Source organism: Branchiostoma floridae, chromosome 2 (assembly GCF_000003815.2).
Source record: "Branchiostoma floridae strain S238N-H82 chromosome 2, Bfl_VNyyK, whole genome shotgun sequence".
NCBI classification, from domain to species: Eukaryota; Metazoa; Chordata; class Leptocardii; order Amphioxiformes; family Branchiostomatidae; genus Branchiostoma; species Branchiostoma floridae.
In genome coordinates, this window is record NC_049980.1 from 17,929,831 (window position 1) to 17,951,541 (window position 21,711).

General features: G+C 38.3%; 2 protein-coding genes across 3 annotated transcripts; one reads left to right on the plus strand and one right to left on the minus strand.

Annotated features, from left to right (window-relative positions):
* Positions 1 to 575: 575 nt before the first annotated feature.
* On the minus strand, positions 576 to 4,552 carry LOC118410156 (coiled-coil-helix-coiled-coil-helix domain-containing protein 7-like). Its single transcript, XM_035811688.1, has 3 exons — positions 4,333 to 4,552; positions 2,307 to 2,405; positions 576 to 1,771 (listed from the first exon to the last, which is right to left on the minus strand). The coding sequence occupies exons 1-3, from the start codon at positions 4,450 to 4,452 to the stop codon at positions 1,661 to 1,663; spliced, it is 330 nt and encodes a 109-aa protein (XP_035667581.1). The 5' UTR covers positions 4,453 to 4,552; the 3' UTR covers positions 576 to 1,660.
* Positions 4,553 to 4,723: 171 nt separating this feature from the next.
* LOC118410152 (zinc finger protein PLAGL1-like) lies at positions 4,724 to 20,010 on the plus strand. Of its 2 annotated transcripts, none has more exons than XM_035811683.1 (8): positions 4,724 to 4,909; positions 9,931 to 9,990; positions 13,694 to 13,849; positions 14,281 to 14,402; positions 15,953 to 16,102; positions 16,614 to 16,695; positions 17,069 to 17,145; positions 17,761 to 20,010. In XM_035811683.1, the coding sequence occupies exons 2-8, from the start codon at positions 9,960 to 9,962 to the stop codon at positions 19,204 to 19,206; spliced, it is 2,064 nt and encodes a 687-aa protein (XP_035667576.1). In that variant the 5' UTR covers positions 4,724 to 4,909; positions 9,931 to 9,959; the 3' UTR covers positions 19,207 to 20,010. The 2 variants fall into 2 exon arrangements, with proteins under 2 accessions (XP_035667576.1, XP_035667577.1); XM_035811684.1 differs by having other exon boundaries at positions 17,069 to 17,121.
* The last annotated feature ends 1,701 nt before the right edge of the window (positions 20,011 to 21,711 follow it).

Below are 21,711 nucleotides of genomic sequence, written 5' to 3' on the forward strand. Positions count from 1 at the left end.
ACAGTTAATGGTTAACAGGGTTGCTATTTACTCCAGTCTTGATCGTCTTGGGTCAAAGGTTTCAATATGTCAACAGATTTCTCATTAGTCAGCACCAAAGAAAGCAAATGAATTAGCTTAGCTGCATTAGCATATGATTAGGATTGCAAATCAGCATTCTTATGCATGAGTATTCTTTATTCATGATGGGACAAAGACATAGAAAGATGTGTTGTGTACTGTAGTCTCCAAGCAGACCCTACGGTGCCTTAGAAATAGTATCAAAGCTGGCCAGGGACTTGGTATACCGGCACCAGGTGCCCGTTTGACTCCCTTAGCCGGCTATCTCCCTTTGGCCGGCTAACTCCTTTGCCAGCTTTGATACTATCTCTAAGGCACCGTAGGGTCTGCTTGGAGACTAGTGTACTGTCCTGAAAAGGAAGTAAGATAAACGAACAGTACAAATCAGAAAACTGGAACAATGTCAACCTTATATTTCCCAACAACTATGATGTAAAAATGGAACATTTGTAAAATTTACTGCACCAAACCAGCTATGACTCCATCCCCATATTCATGACATGACAAACATGACATAAGCAAGGTTTAAAATTTTTTTATTGAACTTGAAGTAGTATTTTAGTCAAAAAAAGTTTAACATTTTTTATTGAACTTGAAGTAGTATTTTAGTCAAAAACAGATGCATTGTAAGGAAGTGTTCAAGGACAGTATGGAACTGTGATAACTTCTATTTCCTGACAGCTGTTAAAGAAATGGTACAAAGTCATAACAGATGGCTGCCAATCTCCCAAGGTTAGTCCAAAACACCAAACACATTATGCAATGATAGTCAGTTGTTACATATATTCCAACTTGTCAGAAGTACATGTAGACTCAGTGCACCTGCTCCACAGCTTTGTTCCACAGACCAAACATAAATATCTATGGGCAAGCCTTATCACGTGCAGCATCATTTGGAACAAACGCTTGCTGTGTGCTTGTAAATATTGAACTATACCCAAATCAATATGACACAATGTGAGATATTCTGTGGAAAAGACCCCTCTTCCAAGTTATATTCTATTATTGAACACACTTTCACAGCATCACTTTTAAAAGTTTTTCCAAACACTTATGTTTCCCATTGAAATGATGGCAAGTAGTCTTTGAAACATGGAGACATTGCAAGCATTGTGTTTTCTAGTACTCTTGCATTATTATTCTCTCTTGAATTTACACCCTGAGTTAATGATTCTTGCCTTTAAAGAACCATACAGAAAAGATCCCCTGTCCAAATTCTGCTGTAGAGAAGTACAACAACATGTATGCACAGGGATGATAATTTTCATAAGTTGACTGCTCTGTCTGGGCAGTATAATTTGTCACAGAATAAAATGGAAATACTAGTAGCCATCATTTGGGGGAAAGAGGCTTTGCCGATGGGCTTGCACTTTCATGTTTTAAAAATAACATTGGATTTCTTAAACTACATTTGTACACTGGTTCATGGATATTTGGCTCTGCATTGAAGTTCAAATAATACTATTTACAGGTAAAATGTTAATTGTCAAGGTAGTATTATGATTTATGAATCAAAGTTACAAAGTTACAACAGAATAATTATCTTAGATGCATCTGTACATCTTCTTACCCTACAGGAATTAGATCAACCACTCAACCACTAAGACACAACAAAGCTTATGCCAAGTTCTTTTTTCATTTTTTCTCTCTCATCATGTGTCGGCATTGGGGGTTTGATCCCACGTCGTATCCTTTCCCTCATAACAGCATGCTGTAGGATGGAACAACAAGACAGCAGTAAGATATGGGATCTTCAAATGTAAGATTGAAAACTCTACTTCTGTGAATGTGGTGTTAACATGTGTGTAACCAGTAAGGTATATCCAATAAATCTATCTGTATAGTGGTCTTTTGGCTTCTCTTTACCATACAATTTGTGCAAAAATCTCCAAGCAGATCCTACAGTGGCATACGATAGTATCATAAGCTGGCCAATGAGTGTAGCTGGCCAAAGAGTGTTCAATGGCCAGCAAGTGCTGATAGACTCCCCTTGGCTGGCTATACTCCTTGGCCAGCTTTTAACTATCTTATGCCATCGGTAAATCTACCTGGAGATTACAAAACACTTGACATTTCTGTTGACATGAAAGGTTGGCTATTGAAAAGTGAGAATGTATAACTGACAGAAGGATACATATATAGTATATTCATACTTTTGTATCCATGAATGATCTACAAGTAAATCAAATTACTGTTTGCTAAGAACATGCATTAACTAAACAATTACATACTACATGCATACATACCCAATACTTCTTACAAGTCTTGTAAGCTTCAAAGTGACTGTTGCAGAGTTCTCTCTTGCTGTAATGCTCCTCTATACACTGCAATGAGGATTTTGATTCCTGAAATTGTGAAAACAAAAAATCATCATTTTGCAAGGTCAGATTATCAAAGTAACTACACACCACCATACACATGAGACCTGTCCTCCTGCATCCTACTGTAACAATATACATGTGTCTTAACATATCAGAGAGTGATGCTAATTGCTACCCAAGTTTCTGGTAAGTGATAGGTGATTGTCAAATCATCACTGGACGATTACAAGTAACTGTTGTTGTGATATAATTAGCCAGTGACGGGATAGAAACCAAGAGAACTGCTTAACTAAAAGAAATCAAAACAATTTCCTTCATGTGTTGTACATTGTAACCATATACCCGCCGGTAGCTTGCATTATCACCCCCTAGTGTAGGAAATGCATAGATGGTGGTTTTGGTGGTTTGGGTTTGGTCACTTTTAAGAGATCGATGAACAGACGACGGAAAAACACGCCTTGACACTTTGGATGCAAAGACTTGATTTTCAATTATTTCAAATGTTTGAACGGTCCAATGCCGCACCTGCGAACAGGTGATGACGTCACTGTTTGATCCCGTTCACAGGTATGGATGTCAAATGACTGTAATCTAAGAGGATGACTCCACCAACAGTCTCAAAAATACAACACAACATCATCCATTGTAAGATTTACACCAGTACAAAAACAAATAAAACAACTTCTTTTACTAAGTTATGGCAATACCCAATAGTGATTAGTACATTGCCTACATAAGGTGTTGTGCAGGTTTCAACAATGACAGTGACAATAATATCCATTGCATACTCATACCCAATGCAAGCTCAATGCACTGAGTTAAAGTGTGGAGACTAGGCTAAGTTCCTCCAACTGCACATTCCTAGCAGTATGTGCCATAAAAAAGTACATTTTTTACCATAAGTTAGTTAAGCCAAGTTATGTTTTGGCAACATAAAGTGTGGAGGTTTAGAACTTGTTAAACCAAGAGGATTTACAATATCATACATGTATCAAGGTTCCGGTTCGGAATTTCAAATGACTAGATAGCCAAATAGTCCGTAAGAATAAGACGCAAATCAGAGGTCTCTATAATTTTGGCTCAAGATTTTCCGACTATCACTTTAGCAATGTATAATCTTTTATACTTCTACAAATGCTTGTTGTTTGTAGCATTTTATGGTGTCGGAGATTTGATCGTGCGGTGAACACTTTTTGGTATTAGTTCGCGCGATAGCGGTAAAGCGTTTCGTCGCCTGATTACCCAGATTTTGTGTTCTGTGTGCGTTTGGGGTGTTTTAGCACCATCGGAGCTAGCGGGAAACGTATCGGATAACTTTTCTTCCTTTTTACTCAGTATACAGAAGAAGTCTTGACCTTTATTGCCATATTAGTCATTATCCCAGGAAAACTCATTTTTACCGTGTAGGGGCCTGTAAAGAATGGCCTCAAATTAGCAATTTTGGGGTGAAAAGCTTATATTTTTTATGGTTTTTACCAAAAATAATATTTCTACGGAAAATGTCAAATGAGTCTGTCGGTCAGCGACATGGCACCCTTTTCTATCGGAAACATTGAATTGTCCGAAAAACAATGTTTTGAGAAGCGCTAGTGCTTTTCTCAGAGACAGTTAAATCGGCCCCGAATCGTAAAAAAAAACTCCAAACCAATACCTCAAGATAAAACCTCCTTGATTCCCAACTGATTCCCTGGTGTCTTGCCTCTGGCCCTCCCCCATGGTGTGGCCCCTGATGCCCTTGGGTTTCCAAACTTTTGAAAGGGCCTCAAATGAGCTGATCTGACAACATGGTAGACCATGTCAAGTGATCAAATATACATCAGAGTTCTTTGATCTATTACTATACATTTTTGTTCATGAAATAAAATTTTCTTTGCAAAATCATATGGGTTATAAAACAAAAGATAAGTTGTGGCCTTTGGAACCTTTTAACCCTCGCAGCAACATACTGTACCTCCAAACACGGGTTGTTGTCTACTTCCACATGTCGGTTCCACTTGTGATTGTTCCACAGTGTTTTTCCCTTCTTTGTCTCTTTCTCTAGCTGTTTTCTTTCCTTTTCCTCCGTGTCCATATCGAAAATTAGTGCAAACCTCACATCGACTGGTTTCCCGCTAAGGTCAATTTGGAACCCTTAGAGGGCTTTACAGGTCGATTTGGATGTGCCTGTTGGATGCACAGTTAAAGCAGTGCCTGAATTTTTTGCTTCTTTATGTATTACATTTTGAAAAAAAAATACCCATCATCCTGTAAAAGAATTGTAATTGTGGTAAGAATTTTATATTGGTATCTTTTATTACTTGCTTTAGCTGATGACGGTTGCTTATCTATAGCTGTAATACGGCACTGGAAAGACAAAATCTTTGGTCAGCCGGTAAATAGAACGTCACGCCCATGTTGCATTGCAGCTAGAAAATGGCCGCCGGAGGAGAGAGAAATTTGTCAGAAAATCGCCAAAATTTTCACAATTGAGCAACTTGCGACGCCATCGGCGGGTGGAACCCCTTCTACGGGGTACCCGTTTTCTCTGGGTAAGTTTCTAGCGTTCCAATCGCTCTCATTGTTTCGTTTTCAGGCGGTATTTAACCGTAAATTTTCCAAGAATGATCCACCCTTTTGGTACCCCCAGCGATGCGATGTTGCAAAATCCCTCTGCCCTTTTCGCGATCGCGTTTTGCCAGATTTGAATATGTCAAATCGTGTGACCCTGGAGCTCGGAGCTCAGCCATTGCGTGATAAACCCATCTGGGCAAGTTCTGTGCTTACTTGCTGTAGAAATAGCGGGTTCACACCGCTCATCTACCGGTGTAGTTTGTCAAGTCGACACGCTTCGCCACAGGAAACGGCTGATTTCCAGCGCGAAAATGGACTCAACCCTTGCGGACTTTATTGTTTACCACCGCGTGCTTGTGTTTTTATTATTCTTAACGCCCCGCCCACTACCGGTATTATCGACGGGAATAGCATCGTCAATATTTTACTTCTTGTATTGACATAAACACGTCCGGAGTGACCATTTGTCACCGTCCTGTAATGTTATCGACTGTTTTTCACGTTCAATTGACCACTGTAAACACAGGGGATTTCTGGTATGTATTCGTCTGATCGGGAAAACCTAGGGTTTCAGCCCACGTAATTTCTCATGGTTAGGCGTGATTACCTGAAGCCAAACACATGTACCAGTTACAACAACTGATATAATTCTGATTTGGTCCCGGTGCTGAAAATTACCCAATGATCCCATTGATGCATTCATGCATACTGAATCAATAATACTAGCTGAGCATAACGGTATAAGTACTATAACTGTCTTGAATAACTCCTTTAGTAGTCTCTTTATATCATATATGTTCTATTTTATTAGCACTATGGTTCTGCTAAGGAACATCTATGTTCAGGGACAGCTACAATTTTGAAATTCTGATTTTGTTGCTCATTTTGTTGCTCATGAATACAATTCACCTATACGAAAGCATCTGATATTGAAAGCTTGCAAAGAAGGTACACTTACTTAAGTTACATGCTTAGAAATTGGTTTTCAAGAGATTTATTGAGTCAGTAAGAGATCAATTGGTACAGGTGTAGAATATACATGTCAGAAATACATTGTAATTTATAGTGCATTAGCGCATTACAATGGCCATCTGAATATGTTCTGTACCAACACACTTCACCATCAACAGCAAGATGTAGAATACTCATCTGTAAGCTGCAACGAAGTAGCAAGCTGAAAATATCAATTTTGGATTAGAATTTACATGTCAGCGATCATGCACTCACCGACTAAATATCATGGGAAACATCATTGAATATTGCAATGGAAGCAGTCAGTGCATTTGCATAAATGCTCGGCATTATTCAGTAATTTATTTCTAAATGTGCATGAATTATTACCTAGTATAGATAGATGAAAAATTGAAGTCATCTACAAGCATTCAATTGAAGTAAATGGAGTAGAAATCTGCTGTCATGTCCCAAATATAATATATCATGTTATGTAAGACAATTTGTCGACTATGAGGGTCATTTATTAAATGTATTCATCAAATCCAGCCTTAGACCAAATTATATCGATGTTACCTATGCTATACGTATAAAGTGAGGTTAAAAAATGATTACTTGAGAATCTGTGGGTAAACAATGTAAACATATCAACATTGTCTGACTGCCATCATTCCAGATGAAGGATTCTACAAAATCAAATTTTCACTTGTCAACCTACTGTAAAATTAATTTAGGCAAGAAATCTACCCAGAAGTTGATATTATTTCCAGGCTTCTCCCCAGAAATTTAGAGCATTGCAGTGCTGTGGGAGGATGCATGAAGCACCAAATGCTGCACCCTATGCTATGAATTAGCAAAATGGATCTACTCCAGATTTTAGAGAAGAAAGACCCTGAATTTGAAAAGCAGTATAGCAGTACTGAGCTAGTGTAATAAGTTAGTAACTGTGTGGCAACTTTCTTCTACAGTATGGGAATATTTTGATTCTGCATTTTACAAAAATGAGAAAGCAAATTACAGATATGATAGTGACACGAAACAGTAGTATGAAAAGTCCATTAGTGCTGCTTCTCTCATGAGACAGGTTTCATTTTCCATATGTTAGTACAGAAACAGCTGTGAAATGAAAACAAGCAACCAGTAACATTGCTGCACATGGCAAGTGACAAATTGATCCATGTACTGTTTTGCCTTAGTTGGGGAGTTGTAAGGATCAACTATAGCCTATAGGTAGTTGAGAGAAAGCTGTTGAAGGGGTTGCTGTTTTATTGAAAAGCCAGGGGGGCATGCTGCTGCTCCTTGTATTGCTTTGATTATTATAAAAGCAGTGCTGTCTCCAGCTTGAAATTTATTCGGCCCAACGCGAGCGCCACAGGCGCTCGTCAAACTAGGGGGGTCCGGAAAAAATTGCTCCCCCCGGAAAATTAGAAAATTCAAACCCTCTAAAAGGCTATTTCACGTATTTTCAGAGGCAAAAAATTTCATTTCGCAAAGTATGGTCGGTCGACTTGGTCGGGTTGGGCATTTTTCTGACGAAATATTTTGCGTTTGCACTCTGAACTTTGCATCATACTTTTTTCGTCGTCATTTTCACGTATTTGTAGATAATTTGTTGATAGTTCGGGGGCTGGATAACGCCGCGGGTGTTGGCATTATTGGCCGAGGTCCAATGACGCATTTCATCTTGTAAGATATCGTAAGATCGTATTGAAAGGAAGTTTACATCACCAATTATATCACCTAACTATTTTGTCTGGTACTGATTGCTCAATAAAGTTTCTGTACTATATTTTGCTTAATAATTTATTTTCTTGGTGTTGTGTTGCTGTTTCTTTAAACATCAAGAAATGTGTATTTCTCGATAAAATTGAACACCTTACTGCTCGTCGTCCAGCACCATCAAATTGACTCAAAAGGGTGCCAACAGCGATCATGTTCACAGCGCTGGGTAAGAATACTGTCGCGGGCTACTTCCGTATAATTTAGTAGAAGATCGGCAAGAAATATCCAAGTTCAATTCCTGATATTTTCCCGTGAAAACAGGGTTACATTCCGCCGAAAATTATGTATGTAAGCTGTAATAGCAGCGAGTTGGAAAATGTGGCTAGACGTGTTGTTACCATGGTAGTAGCTTCGGCGGCAGTCTTTTGAAGTAGCGCCTGCAACAGGGCGTGCGTCATAATTCTACAAATCCGATCAACATCCCACCAATCACAGCTAGCAGCGGCACGGACAAAACGACAACACCATGTCAATCACGAAGAACCGCGGAACTTTACGAACATGGCGCTGCGAACTCGGTCCCAAATCCAAGCACAAATGTGTTTTTGAAGATAAATGGCGCAAGAATCGGCCGTGGTGTCGTCACATCGTAGACGTAGACGGTGAGAATATGGTGTTTGCCGTCTGTTTACAGTTTGCATGAGGGGGGAAACCTCCTTTGTTGTAGAACTATGGAGAAAGAAAGATAATTTGCGAACTGCCGTGTCAGGTTAATAATGAATTGCGGTTTCGCGTTAATTTTGATTGGCCGGGTGATTCCGATCGGCATTGCAAAATAAAACATTGAATACAAGTGATTATAATTTACCGATGTTTTCTTGTCATGCTTGTTCATACTCCATACACCAGTATACACACATCAAGGCTTTTACAATACGGAAACAAATTGGGCGGGATGCGTTCTCCGCCCACCGCCCGGGCGGCCTGCATATGAAAAGAAGCCGATTTCTGCCAAACCCCGAACTTTCGGGCATGTCTGGAAAATGTTTATGATGAAAAGAACAGGCATACACCGCGTGTTCACCACATTATCAGTTCGAGAGTCATGCATCCACTGGTCCCTCCCGTAATTTAATGTTTGGACCTTGGTGCAAGTAGACATTGGGACTTAAGCCTAAACTTACTAAAGAGCCACAACTGTGGTAAGGCACGGTGGTAAGGTAAGATAACGACATAGCCCCGCCTTTTGCGCCACGCAAATAGCACGCTTTGCCGATCTCTGATCTCCACACATCTCCGTATGTCGGAGCCACATGAGGCGATGTTTATCTCGCGGCTTGGAAGGTGGAGGCGCAGTGGTGAAGGAAAAGGCAAAAGTCGATTAAATTTGAAGTCGGAAGCTTATTTTAGTTATTGAATCTGCCATTTTAAGCGCTTACGAAACTGCATTTTCATGTCATGAAATTAAGATTTTTTGGGATGGAGTCGGTGAATTTTTTTTCCGTGCCAACAAGTAAATTTCCGTCCAGGGACGGAGGGACAGGTCCTGGAGACAGCACTGTATAAAAGATATAATATTGATTTAAGGCATAATGTCTGCTTGATTATTTTGAAACGAAAGTTAAATTTTTGCTCTAAGTGCACGCTATTCATTCCTGTGAATGGTATAACACTTAGGAAGCTTGTGCTCTCCCCTCTTAGTAATTACTAATTCATGTTTGCTTGTAATGTCAAGGAGGCAGTTAGCTTCTCCATCAAACATTTTTGTGTTGTACTGTCCCATGAAAAGTTTTCTCCAGTCCTTTAATATATGTGAATGATAAATCTCCTAGGTGGGACTTGCTATTGAATATGACTTGTGGGTTTCCACCAGAATATTTGACTTCTTGTAATTACTTTATCTCCACTCTGGTGCTAATACAATTATGAAACTAACCTTTGTCTTTCTGAAAATCCCTGATTTTGTCCCAAGTAATCCACTAATGCTGATTTGGGAAGAAAGACTATCTAGCAGTGTGTACTGAAAAGGTTCAAACCAAGAATATTGAAGAACAGCCTTTGGTCAGAATCTGATACATGTTGTGTACACAGTCAAGTGATTGTGTCCTTGATGATGGATGCCACATAGCCAACAAATGTCAGCCATGACATTTAAAAGGTTGAGGAATTGCATGTTACATTGTGTAAGCATCCACATATCATGTTACCTTCACAATTAATAAATAGAATAATGATTTTTCTTCTCAAATATTGCAGGAATTAGATAGCCGTGTCTTATTGAATGAATCTTGATAAGTTTGGTTTTCTTTTCCTCCCTGTCCTGCAGGTAATGTCAACACCAGAACTCTGGCTGGCATGAGCAATGACGTGAACTTTGACCTCCTGTGTAAGTTTGAGATGATGTTTCTTGTATGGTTACATGTGTCACTTCACTTCAACAAGCCGAGTCAGCTATACATCTTTATGTGTGTGTGTGCGTGTGTGTATGTGTGTGTGTGTGTGTGTGTGTGTGTGTGTGTGTGTGTGTGTGTGTGTGTGTGTGTGTGTGTGTGTGTGTGATTTAAATCAAAAAATGAAATATGCCAGTTTTGTTTCATGTAAGGTAAGCATTGTTTATCACATCATGTTATTCATCATGTCATTTGGGTAACACATGCTTGGCTGACTGCCTATGTTTGATAAATGGGGCTTTTAATGTATTTGTATTTTTCATGTTTTTGTACATCATAAATCACTGTAGTACATATTATATATTAGCATCTCTCAGATCATAGTAGATGGAGAATTATTTAGAAGTAAACTTTGACACATGTACATGTATTCACTATTGCATACCTATCTATCTATGGACCCGTAGTTAGGACTAAGCTAGCACATACTTCACTCCTCAGAGTCCCTTCAAGCTTTACTTTTTACAAGTTTCATATTCAATTCCAGTGTTTCTAAAGTGTCAGCTGTACTGTTATAATCACTTATATTCCATATAACATTAATACAGACAGCCAAAAGAACAATTATACCAGATTCCAAAAACAATTATATATGCAGCGTATATTGCAAAAGAGAATACCATTACAGAATCACGAAGGGAAAATAATGTACATGTAGATGCCTCTTTCAAAGCTTAAAATGAAATTTAGAGACTAAAAGCATCATTGTGTAGTACTAGTAGTAAAATGTAACATCAGTGTTAAATAAATAAATCTAGATTCTAGCTTTCTGTTGCATTGTCAGAAATTAGTCACTTTATGCCCTTAACAATATCTATATGTTTGATTTTGATTGAAAAGAAACATTATCCAAATGTCATATTTGTATTTTTATATGATTTACGGCAAGTAAACATACCCTTTTTATAGCTCGGCTTTGTATGTACATGTACTTGTATCCATTTTTCAGCATGATTTTCCCAGGGGAGGTTATATCAGTCTATCAACCAGGAAGGCATCCATTTTTAATAAACAGTGACATTTTTGATAATCACATCTGTGGCCTTGTACTATTATTACCCATAACATTTTACAAATGTATAGCATACTGAATATTTCATCTCTGAAGGAGGTTGGCTTTAAGATTGTGCAGGTTACAGGAGTTCGATTTGAATTTTATAGAACTGCTTGCAGCTCGGAAGGACTGGCAGATGGCTGATATGGAAATCATAATGTAGAAAACGTTGGCAGTTTATTGATTTTTTTATACATTACAATGTACTGTCTACTAGAAGCAGGAGAAATGTCATGAATATCTTTCTGTAGGAGGGGACTGCTGATCTTTGCAGTCTTAAATGTATACAAATGACAAAAGTGTCTCCTCGTGATTTCCTTCCTTTATACCATTAATGATATCTTGATAACCTTTGCTGGATTTTCTGTGGTCTGATTTTGGTGGGATCAACCATTAAGTAGGTATGACAATGTTATCTCCAAAGGAATTTCAAAGAAAAATCTTCATTTATGTAAATTTGATCTTTCCATCCTACTGATGCAGATATATATTCATGCTCCCCCATGAATCATTCATAATCTTGGAGAAACCCTATATAGGTCAGCCAAGGTTGCAATAATTGCTGTCTTCTTGGCCCCAGAATGCTGACCTCCAACAGTTTGGGTCACCATGCTTCCTAAAATATTTCTGTACATGGCAATTATGGTACTGATAGTGACGATATTTAGCCTTCCCTAGTTGATATGTATTTATATTATTTGAACATGTAGTTTATGCTGTTGCACATTGGAAGTACATGTGATTATGTAGCTAGATTCCTGCACTTATGTATGTGACTGGAATCAAAACGAGTTCATGCAAAACAATAACTCAGTTACACTTTGTGACCTTCAAAGACTGCTTGGAACCAGTCAAGACCTGTTGTTACAAATGTGAAGAGACAAATCTGTTTGTCTTGGCTTCTGTTCTGTTTGGCATTCCTTACATAGTGTGGCTTGACCATACTGCCTCCCCAGATACCTCACACATCTAGTATTAAAACAGATCTCAGGATTTCAACCATCAATTTGGGATGGTCAATATCAGATCAATAGAGGTCAGTTGGACTATTGCCGTTCATCAGGAGGAAAACTAGGATTGTTAGACATCAGAAGTTGATATAGAATTAGAAAGAAAATATTGGTTTGATCTTGCAAGTTGCTGCTTTGTTCGGTAGGTTCAAGTATGACAGTTGTTTGCCAACTCATTCATCATTGATTGAAATTTTTCTGTTTGATGTGTGTTACCAGTATGTTGAGAAAGCCTGGGGATTTTGTTCCATTATTGTTACAAAACATTGACATATTGATATGTATGCTTAGATGTATAATTACACTTAAAAATGGCCTTTGGTGTCTATTTCATCGAGGCAGGTCACATGTTTAGATCAGGAACTAGCTTCCACTGTGTTCTTGTTACCTACATATTATGTTTACATACATGTATTTTTTTTCTTACAATTTTTCTTTTTTCCCTATTCTTTCTTTAGAATTATGGTATTGTGTGCAAGTAGCTTCACAAAAGGCAAATTTCTGGGTTGAAAACATCCTCTATTTTCAAGGAAAACATGGCTTTTATAGATCAGTTCTTTTTTTCAAACCATGGTGTCCAGAATGAATGTTGAAAAATGCTCAGTTAGTTATGTCCAGCATTAATTACCCTAAGTATGAAGTAACAAAACCTATGTTACTTGGTGACCATTTATGTATCTGTGTTAATCAATTTCTGCATTTGTAAGTGTACATGTCAGGCCTAGGGGCTATTTTGTTGCAATAGTGTTCCCAGTTACTGGCGCAACCCTAGCAAAAAAACGGCTAAGCCTTGCCCTTTTTGGGTCAACTGCTGGCAAGGGATTTTCTATCATAAGAGTCATCCTTATGTAACATCCTTGATCTGAGTTATGAAAACCTTGTAAAACCATAAATTAGTTACATTTTCAACAGTGCTGTGAAATCTAAAAACATGAAAGAGAGACTCAGATCTAGAATCCCTACCTACATATACTGACCCTAATATATCAGTATTGTTAACACAGTATTAATTTTCCTAGGCCTTAATGATTTCAGCAAGGCTCACTGACAATACAATACTGGATATGCATGTTAAAACCACAGGCACCCCCTGTGGAGATGATAGCATGAATAGATTTTGGAACAGAACAGTACCTTTGCATATCAATTAGAAAATGATATACTGAGCAGATTCTTGCCCATTTGTCTTTATTGTTCCATTTATCTACTGTCTATGCCTTTGTTTACAGTCTAATGTACCTCTACTTTTAATTCAGTCATCTGCCACTTGATAGATTGCCGTTTAGGCGTCAGATGTGCATGTGCATGTACATGTACATGATGTGAACCTTTATTATTGTATCAAAGAAACAAATGATTTCTGACATGTCATTAACATTTTACAGATTTGAAAGCTTCCATATTTTTTAACTCTTTCTAGGCAAGCACAGGGTACCAAAAAAATGTGGCAAACTTTGAGTCATTTTATTTGTGTTCTCTCTGTAAATTCAATGGTTAGTGAATTGGGCAGACGGGCACTTGATTAAGTAAAAAGGTATCGCGGCGATTAACAGTCCTCTGTGTACCCCTCCCCAGGGTGTGAGGAATGTGGGAAGAGTCTTCCAGGAGAGTGTCAGATCCATGGCACTCTACTCAAGGTCAAAGACAAGGTCATCCCCTCCCGGGCTCGCCTCACTCTACCTCACTACCTTCAGTTGCGGGAACTGGAGATTCGACCAGGAAACAAACAGCGTATGTTCTTACTTATTTCAATTTCCCCTCTATTCCTCAGCATGCATGTAGCAAGAGGTCATTGTCTGTACTTTGTTGGAAAAGGGAAAATAGAAAATGACTAAAGATAGCGGTCGCTTCAATAGGGAGAGAACGAAGAACCCAAGGTCTTGGCTTTGTTATTTGTGGTTGACCAAGCAACACCAGTTTTGCCAACTATACATGGGTATCGTAAGACCATAACTAATTTGTAAGAGAAAAGTGAGGAATATCTTCACTAGTTTTCGAACAGTGATATGGACATTAGATATGATTGGTTCTTGCATGTGCACTATATAATGTATATCATTTTGCTTTAAAGTGAACAATTAAATGTCCTTTGTGCCCTTAATATACATCTTACATCGACAGTATTACACAGCATACATGTGTTCTTTCTTGTTTTTGTTTAGTTTTGGGCGTGTTTGCCAAAAAGGTGATTCAGAAAAGAACCCAGTTTGGTCCGTTTGAGGCCACCCTGGTCACCAGCATAGCAAACCTCACCAACCGCGATGAAAACAAGTTTCTACTGCAGGTGAGTGTGGTCTTATTCATACATAAATACATGTGGCCTGAACATTTTGGATCCTAAAATGTTGATACCCCAAAGATGCCTTTGACATACTGTGCTAGGATTCTTTTTGCAATTCTCATACATTTCAGGGAAAAGGACAAATGTCAAATATGAAATCAAGGCAAATGCCTACCTGACACATTACATTGCAACACTTTTAACAATTTTATTTTTCATTGTAGTTGTTTTATCTCAAGTATCTGATCGGGATTGCTTCTAGCAGCTAGCAAGTGCTGTCATTTACTTAGGCTAAGATTTGGAATCATGTTTACTTGTGTATCAGAGTGCCTGTACATACTGTAGGATGTATTCTAAGTTGTATGTCAAGTTTCTACAAAAGATTTAAAAGGGCTTTGTTATAACACAAGATAATTCATTTTCAGTAGTCAAATTCATGTTGAATAATTGCGGGGTGAGATGTTATGTGATCCTGAAAGGAAATGACTGCCACACTGGTGTTTTGCTGCTTGAGATGAATGTAAATTAACATTGCTGAATCCCCCAGTGTCCCTGACCTTTCCAGTGATGCATGTATGGAGCTTTACAGAGCTTTGGTACAGATCCATTATGGATCTAGTGACAAAGCTTGCTATCATCAATAGATTGCTGTAGAATACATCAATCACATTAAACATTAAGTTCAGACTCACTGAAATGATATAGTTTCTAATTTTTTTCTGATTTCTGCTTTATTTTCTGCATTTTTTAAACTTGTTTGGTGGAGCCCAACAGGGAGGTACAATTCTTACAGGCATTCAAAATTTCAATTCTGGAAAAGGATATTTCATTACCTGTAGTGAAGTTATGAATTTGGAATGGTTCATGTAAATACATTTTACTGTGTTCATAAAAATTTAGAAAATAGTTATGGGAGTTTCTGCATTTTTGTACTGGTTATTCTGTACAGACACATTGTACAGATTCCAGGAAGAATAGTGAAATGACATGGAACACTATTAGAGATCCAAATAAAGCAAACAAACAGAATTTGAAGTGAATTTCAAAGATGCATGTATTTGTATGTACTGTATGTATATTTACCTATGGCTTGAGTAAAGTGAGAGCCATATAGCCAGTATTATTACCTGTATTTAAATAACTAGGGTAATGATGTATGTTGTTCAGTTCTTATCCTTAGTCATGTTGTTCCAGACCATTGAAGTTGTGAAATTAAAAATCAAGGCTGCTAATACAAACACCTCAAGTTATGTGGAGTTATTTATCAAGAGTTTTCAGTGAGAGAAAGGGAAGTCTCCCTGTCCCTATAAATTTGGAAGATGTATTACCTCATAGCAGGGAGAGTGTAATCAAATTGTTTTTTGTTACCCACATTAATGGTCTTCTCTTATTACATGTACTTCTTTTACGGTTTACGTATGTTATAGCCAAGTTATAGCCAAGTGCATTATGTACTACATTATGTTTGTCTTGATGTTTGTCATCTAACAAATGCTGTATAGAAGCACTTGTAAGCCTAACAAGTTGATAGAAAATATTTCGAACATTTGCAGGTTTTCAAGAATGGGAAGGAATACTACCTGGACACACCCAATGAAGATGTTTGTAACTGGATGATGTTTGTGCGACCAGCCCGGAATCATGCAGAGCAGAACATGGTGGCATACCAGTACAGGGACAAGATCTACTTCTCCTCAACTAAGGTTGGCGTGATGTCTATATGCACTGGATAAAATCCTATGAATCAAAATGATATCAAATACTTCATCTATCATTCATCTATCAACATTGCTGGCTCACCTTGAGTTGCTGCTGCATTTGTTGTGGCATCATGTAGAAATCAGTAAAGTCATTTCTAGTTTGGTCACACATTTATAGTTACTGATGGTAGATCTGTAACAAAATATATATTGCTATGGTATTGTTACTACAAATGTCCAGACTAGGTCTTGTGGCCTATGTCAATATTTTGGTATGCAAGTAGATGAAAAAGAAAAAAGCAATGCTGTCCCTAAGGTTAAGAAACCCCTTAGTTTCAAATTTTCTTAAGGTTGTGTTGAGGCTTCATATGGCACTCTTCAATTTTGTAAAAAAAAAAAAATTGAAGAATTGTGATAACATCATAATCAAATAATGAATTTTTTAGTGCTCCCTGCCTTCCTGGAGATTTGTTTCACACTTCATGTTTTAATTTGGATATCACTAATATTGCAGCCAATTGAGCCACATTGTGAGCTGAAGGTGTGGTATGCTGCAGACTACGCAAAGAGGATGAACATGCAGGTGTTAGTCAAAGGTCTGTCACCATTATACACATAATATGTGACAAGTTTGTAAATCAACAAGTCATTACATGTACTGCACCCTTCCAATACAATAGCAAAGAATCAGCAGAGAAAAGAAATCAGGTCAGAAAACCACGGAGATGCTTAGTCTTTGTTTCAAATATAATATCTTTTCCACTGCTCTCTGGATACAAAACTTTATTATTTTACAGACTTCAATATTGTGTTATATTCCTATTTTGATGGTACTTGCTAGAGCAAATAAAAAGAAAAAAGTCTGTAAATACAATAGCAGTGTTGTAACAAGAACATATTTGTGCATTTTTTAAAACAGAATATGACTGTTATACTTGTTTACTAATGTTGAACTATGTACTCTTACAGAGGAAGATGAACTATCGTGTGCCCTTCAGAACAAGCCACAGGAGATCAGACCAGTAAGTACTCTGGACTTTTTCAAGGTACGTAGCTCGGACCAAATTGCAGGCTTAGAACTTTTGACATGTTTGAGCAGATGTAACGGCCTTCCTTCCATTGTTACCATGCCAACATTTATTCTGAATACAATGTTCATGTACATATTCCTCATCTTTTTCACTCTTAGACAAGCAAAATTTCTAAGCCTGCAAAACTGCCTCCATGGATTTTTACTGTATCAAGTATTATGTGTAAGATTGAATGGAACATGGTAAGACACCCTCTATATAGCAAAGGTTAGATTGGAATCATAATCACTCTACATGTTTCTTGGTAATCCTTCTACATGAGGTGCTTCATTTGTTGCTTTAAATTGAGATCTGTTTATTAGATACAACCTCTTCATTTTGCCATGATCAGGCTTATACAGTCAAAGGTAGATTTTATAGTAACTGCATTAATTCACAGCAGACCTAAAAGTGGACATTTTGTAATTTCTTTGTAATATGTACACTGATTGCTGTGTAGGAGTCTTTCTTTAGACTGTTATGTTTGTTGTTCTCAGCTAAACAGTTTTGCAATTTGACCTACCCATAAGTCTTATGTACACACCTTCAGCTGATGATATCACAGTGTAACTCTTCTGTTTGTATCCCCAGACGGAGAACCACACAGAGCCATGGAAATGCTCCAACTGTAACAACGTTTTCAGCACGTTTGCTCTCCTGGAGGAACACTCCTGCAGTGCTGCAGTCACTGTGCCAGTCACACCAACAGCAAAGACTCCCAAGAAAAAAGGGCGGAAAGTGAAGAAACGAAATGCAGAAGGGGCAAAGGCCAGACTGGCATCAAAATTGGGAGACAAAAGGAGAGAAGGGGTCCTGAAAAAAGTGAAACGAAGAATACGGGAGTTAAAACCAAGAAAAACTTATCCTTGCAATGCTTGTGGGAAGGTATTTATTAACCTAGAGAAGTTGAAAATCCACACATACACCCATACGGGAGAGCGACCATTTAAGTGCAGTAGTGATGGCTGTGACAAGGCTTTCGTATCTAAGTACAAACTCCTTCGACATATGACAACACACTCTCCTCACAAAACGCATAAATGTGCATACTGTGAGAAGATGTTCCATCGGAAAGATCACTTGAAGAATCATCTTCAAACACATGACCCCAACAAGGAAGCATTTAAGTGTGAGGAGTGTGGAAAAGAGTATAACACAAAACTTGGTTTCCGTCGTCACATGGCCCTGCATTCAGCTGCAGCAGGCGACCTGACATGCAGAGTTTGTTCAGCTATGTATGAGAGCACAGAAGCACTCTTAGAACACTTGAAGGTTCATTCAGGCAAGCCTGCAGGGGGAATGAAAGAGAAGAAACACAAGTGTGATCACTGCGACCGAAGGTTTTACACAAGAAAGGATGTACGCCGACATCTCGTGGTACACACTGGGAGGAAAGACTTCTTGTGCCAGTTCTGTGCTCAGAGGTTTGGGAGAAAGGACCACCTGACCAGGCACACCAAGAAGAGCCACTGCGCTGAATTCTTAAAGATCAAAGAGTCACCAGATGGATCAACTTCCTCTCAGCTGCTCTCTCCAATGGAGGCTCCAGATTTGAACTTTGGATCCCTACCTAGGGATGACAGTCTTCCAAAACTTAACATCAACAAAGGACGGCCACTAACGAAAGCAGAAACAAAAGCTTTCACGAACAAACCTGAACCACCACCTAAAGTGGCCATGGAGATCTCCATAGAAACAAGCAATACCAGCCAGGATGATGGACCAATGGGACTGAAGCTTCCTGGTCCCGCAGTGATCACAGAGCCAGTGAATGCCAGTACAGTGGACTTGGGACAACTCCTGGGCTTCCTTCCCCTCAACTCTGCCCTGAATGCAAGCATCCCCATTTCACAGCCACAGACTTCACTACAAGGCATGAATATACCCATGACAATGTCCATGACTCCACAGTCAACGTCGTCTCGGATATCGGTACAGAATCACATGACCATGAGCCCAACAGCTAGCCTCACATCGCAAATCCCATTTGTCCCATTGTCACAGTCATTGCCAAGGTTCCATCAAGCATTTCAGTGAGTGCAATGAAGAATGGCAGATTGTGTTTTGACTTTTTGTTTTAAACTTTTCTCTGGTGCTACAGTAAGTAAGATGTAGGCACATCATGTGAGCAGAGAAATTGTTAGGACGGGTGCACTAGTCTAACAGTTTCAGGCAACTGAGTACACCTTCCCAGGCAAGTCAAGGGAACGTTGATTAGTAAGTATTTTTAAAAGACTTTTTTTACCTCATGTGCCCCACTGTGAAAGATGGGATGAGCATTGCCGCAGTACTGTGAGTGCAGTAACATTTAACTTTTGGATGTCATCATTTGCTTGCAAGATGAGCTCAGGTGGGAAAAATCTGCCTCTAAGTAGCTGAAAAGCCCCGTGAAATGTGGGAATGCTACTGCAGGGATGCTGAATCGATGGAGATTCGGGATGGTCCGTCTAGGTGCCAGATATTTTATTTCTGGTAACAATTCATTTCCACTTGGAAACTAACTGAATGTACAGTGTGTATGTCCTGGATATGTGCCAAAGTTGTCTGAGAAGGAAGAAGAATTCAGATGCACACAGTGTACATCATCTAATGTTTTTTCTAACATTGACAGACAGTGAACATTTTGGTTTGTTTTCCACAGCTAACAAAACTAAGGTATAAGTGGAACTCACCCCTCTTCATTTCTATCACAAGATAATATCAATTTTCTGTGTCACTTTCTCTCTTACTACATTGGCACTTTCTGGGTGCATGTCCATGGCTTTCTCTCACTCAGTCAAGGTTAGCATTGTACCAGTTTGCCAATCATCTAACCAACAGTGTTACAAAAAAAACAAGAAAGCTATTATCTCTGATTTTTTGTACCTCTTTTTAGTATTGTATAAGATTTACAAACAGCTACATACCTCTGTTAAGGAACGTTCATGTACGCAAGTGTATAATAGTTTATTTGTGTAACTATTTATATCTTTAATACTTAGTTAATAAATTGAAGGCAGCCTAACTAAAGAAAAGATATAACTAAGTCACTGTATATAAGTATATAAAAACAAAGAGACTAGCATTCCATGGTAAGTACTGTAACTTGTACTATACCAACAAATTATGTATAAAAGAACAGTCATGTATGTGGAACCCTATCTTAACACTCCTGTCAAGGCAAGAGCTACATGTGCAAGATGACAGTTACTCAAATTCAGAGGCAATTGTGTGAAAGAAGGTTATGAAATTTAAGAACATGTAAGCAAAAGGGTTTGAGCTAAGAAGCTTATTTCAACATTGTCCTTTTATAAAAAGCCTAACAAGGTGTGAAATGTTTTGAAGTATCCAAGAAAGTGGAGAAACTATCATCTTGTTGTCTTTATCTCTTCAAGCTGAAAGGAAAATTCATTTATAGGCGAGCCATTTTTTGCCAACTCGTATCATGGTAGGGTCATAGTTCAGGCTATTTAAATTTTATTGCTTTTAATGTAACAGAGAGGTCCAGTTTTATTGTCATGTCATACCGTCCCTTGAACAATTTGGAGTGATCTAAACTTTGTGCAAGTAGACAGGGAATTTACAATAATTGATATATAATGATAAAGTACCTTTTCAGGACTAAACCCTATGCAAGTACAAATGTGCCAGATGAGAAAAGCTGCCAGGGAATTTGGAGTTTTCTATTCTGCTTGAAGAGAGATATTGCATAGTAGCTCTAGTCTCCAGCTAATACTTATGTACATTTTGCTGTGGTTGTCTCTTGGAAAAGGTAGTTAGGTCAACAGTATACTGACATACATACATTTTCTCCAAAAGGGTTATTTTTCTTAAATATTGCAAAGCCTTTCATATGAAGACCAAGTCAAGAAAGTCAGTGTTGTTTACTGTATACTAAATGTGCCCCTTGAAATCAACAAAGGCTGCTTCATAAAGTCTATCAGCTATGTTGGGGATAAGGGTATGGTATTGTAGATGTGTCTGTAATGTGTGTTTTGTCAAAATTGTAGCAGTACTCAAAATGTAGCAGACTTTGACTATTAAGAAACTGCATGCACTGCCAACATCTGTACATATATATGGCTATTGTATTATACTAGTTGGCTGAAATTCATAATGTTCGAATTGCTGTATGTTTGTGCATGTGTGGATTTATCCCAGGTCAAGCATGCAATCATGCCCCAGCTCTTTTAGTGTTTTATCCTGTGTTAACTTTCACATCCTCTTTAGGTCACTGCCGAACAAAAGTTAAGTGCATTGGTACAAAACATGTTCAAACTCACCTCCAGGGTACTTTTGTAATGTCTTGAATTCTCTATAAATGCAATAGTATCTATGTTCTTAATACTCAAGAGAAAAACTACCCTAGTGTTCCTAAAAGAATATTCTATCCATGACAAATGTTTGGGCTGCATATTGTCCTGGGGTAGTAATTCACACTGCTGTAGAATGTTTAGATGTAGCTCTAAAACCTATCATGTTTACAAAAATTCCTTTTACTGCTTGATGCCATGTAAGATATGTATAGGCTATTGCGATATATTTTCCAGTGTGGTGGAGTCA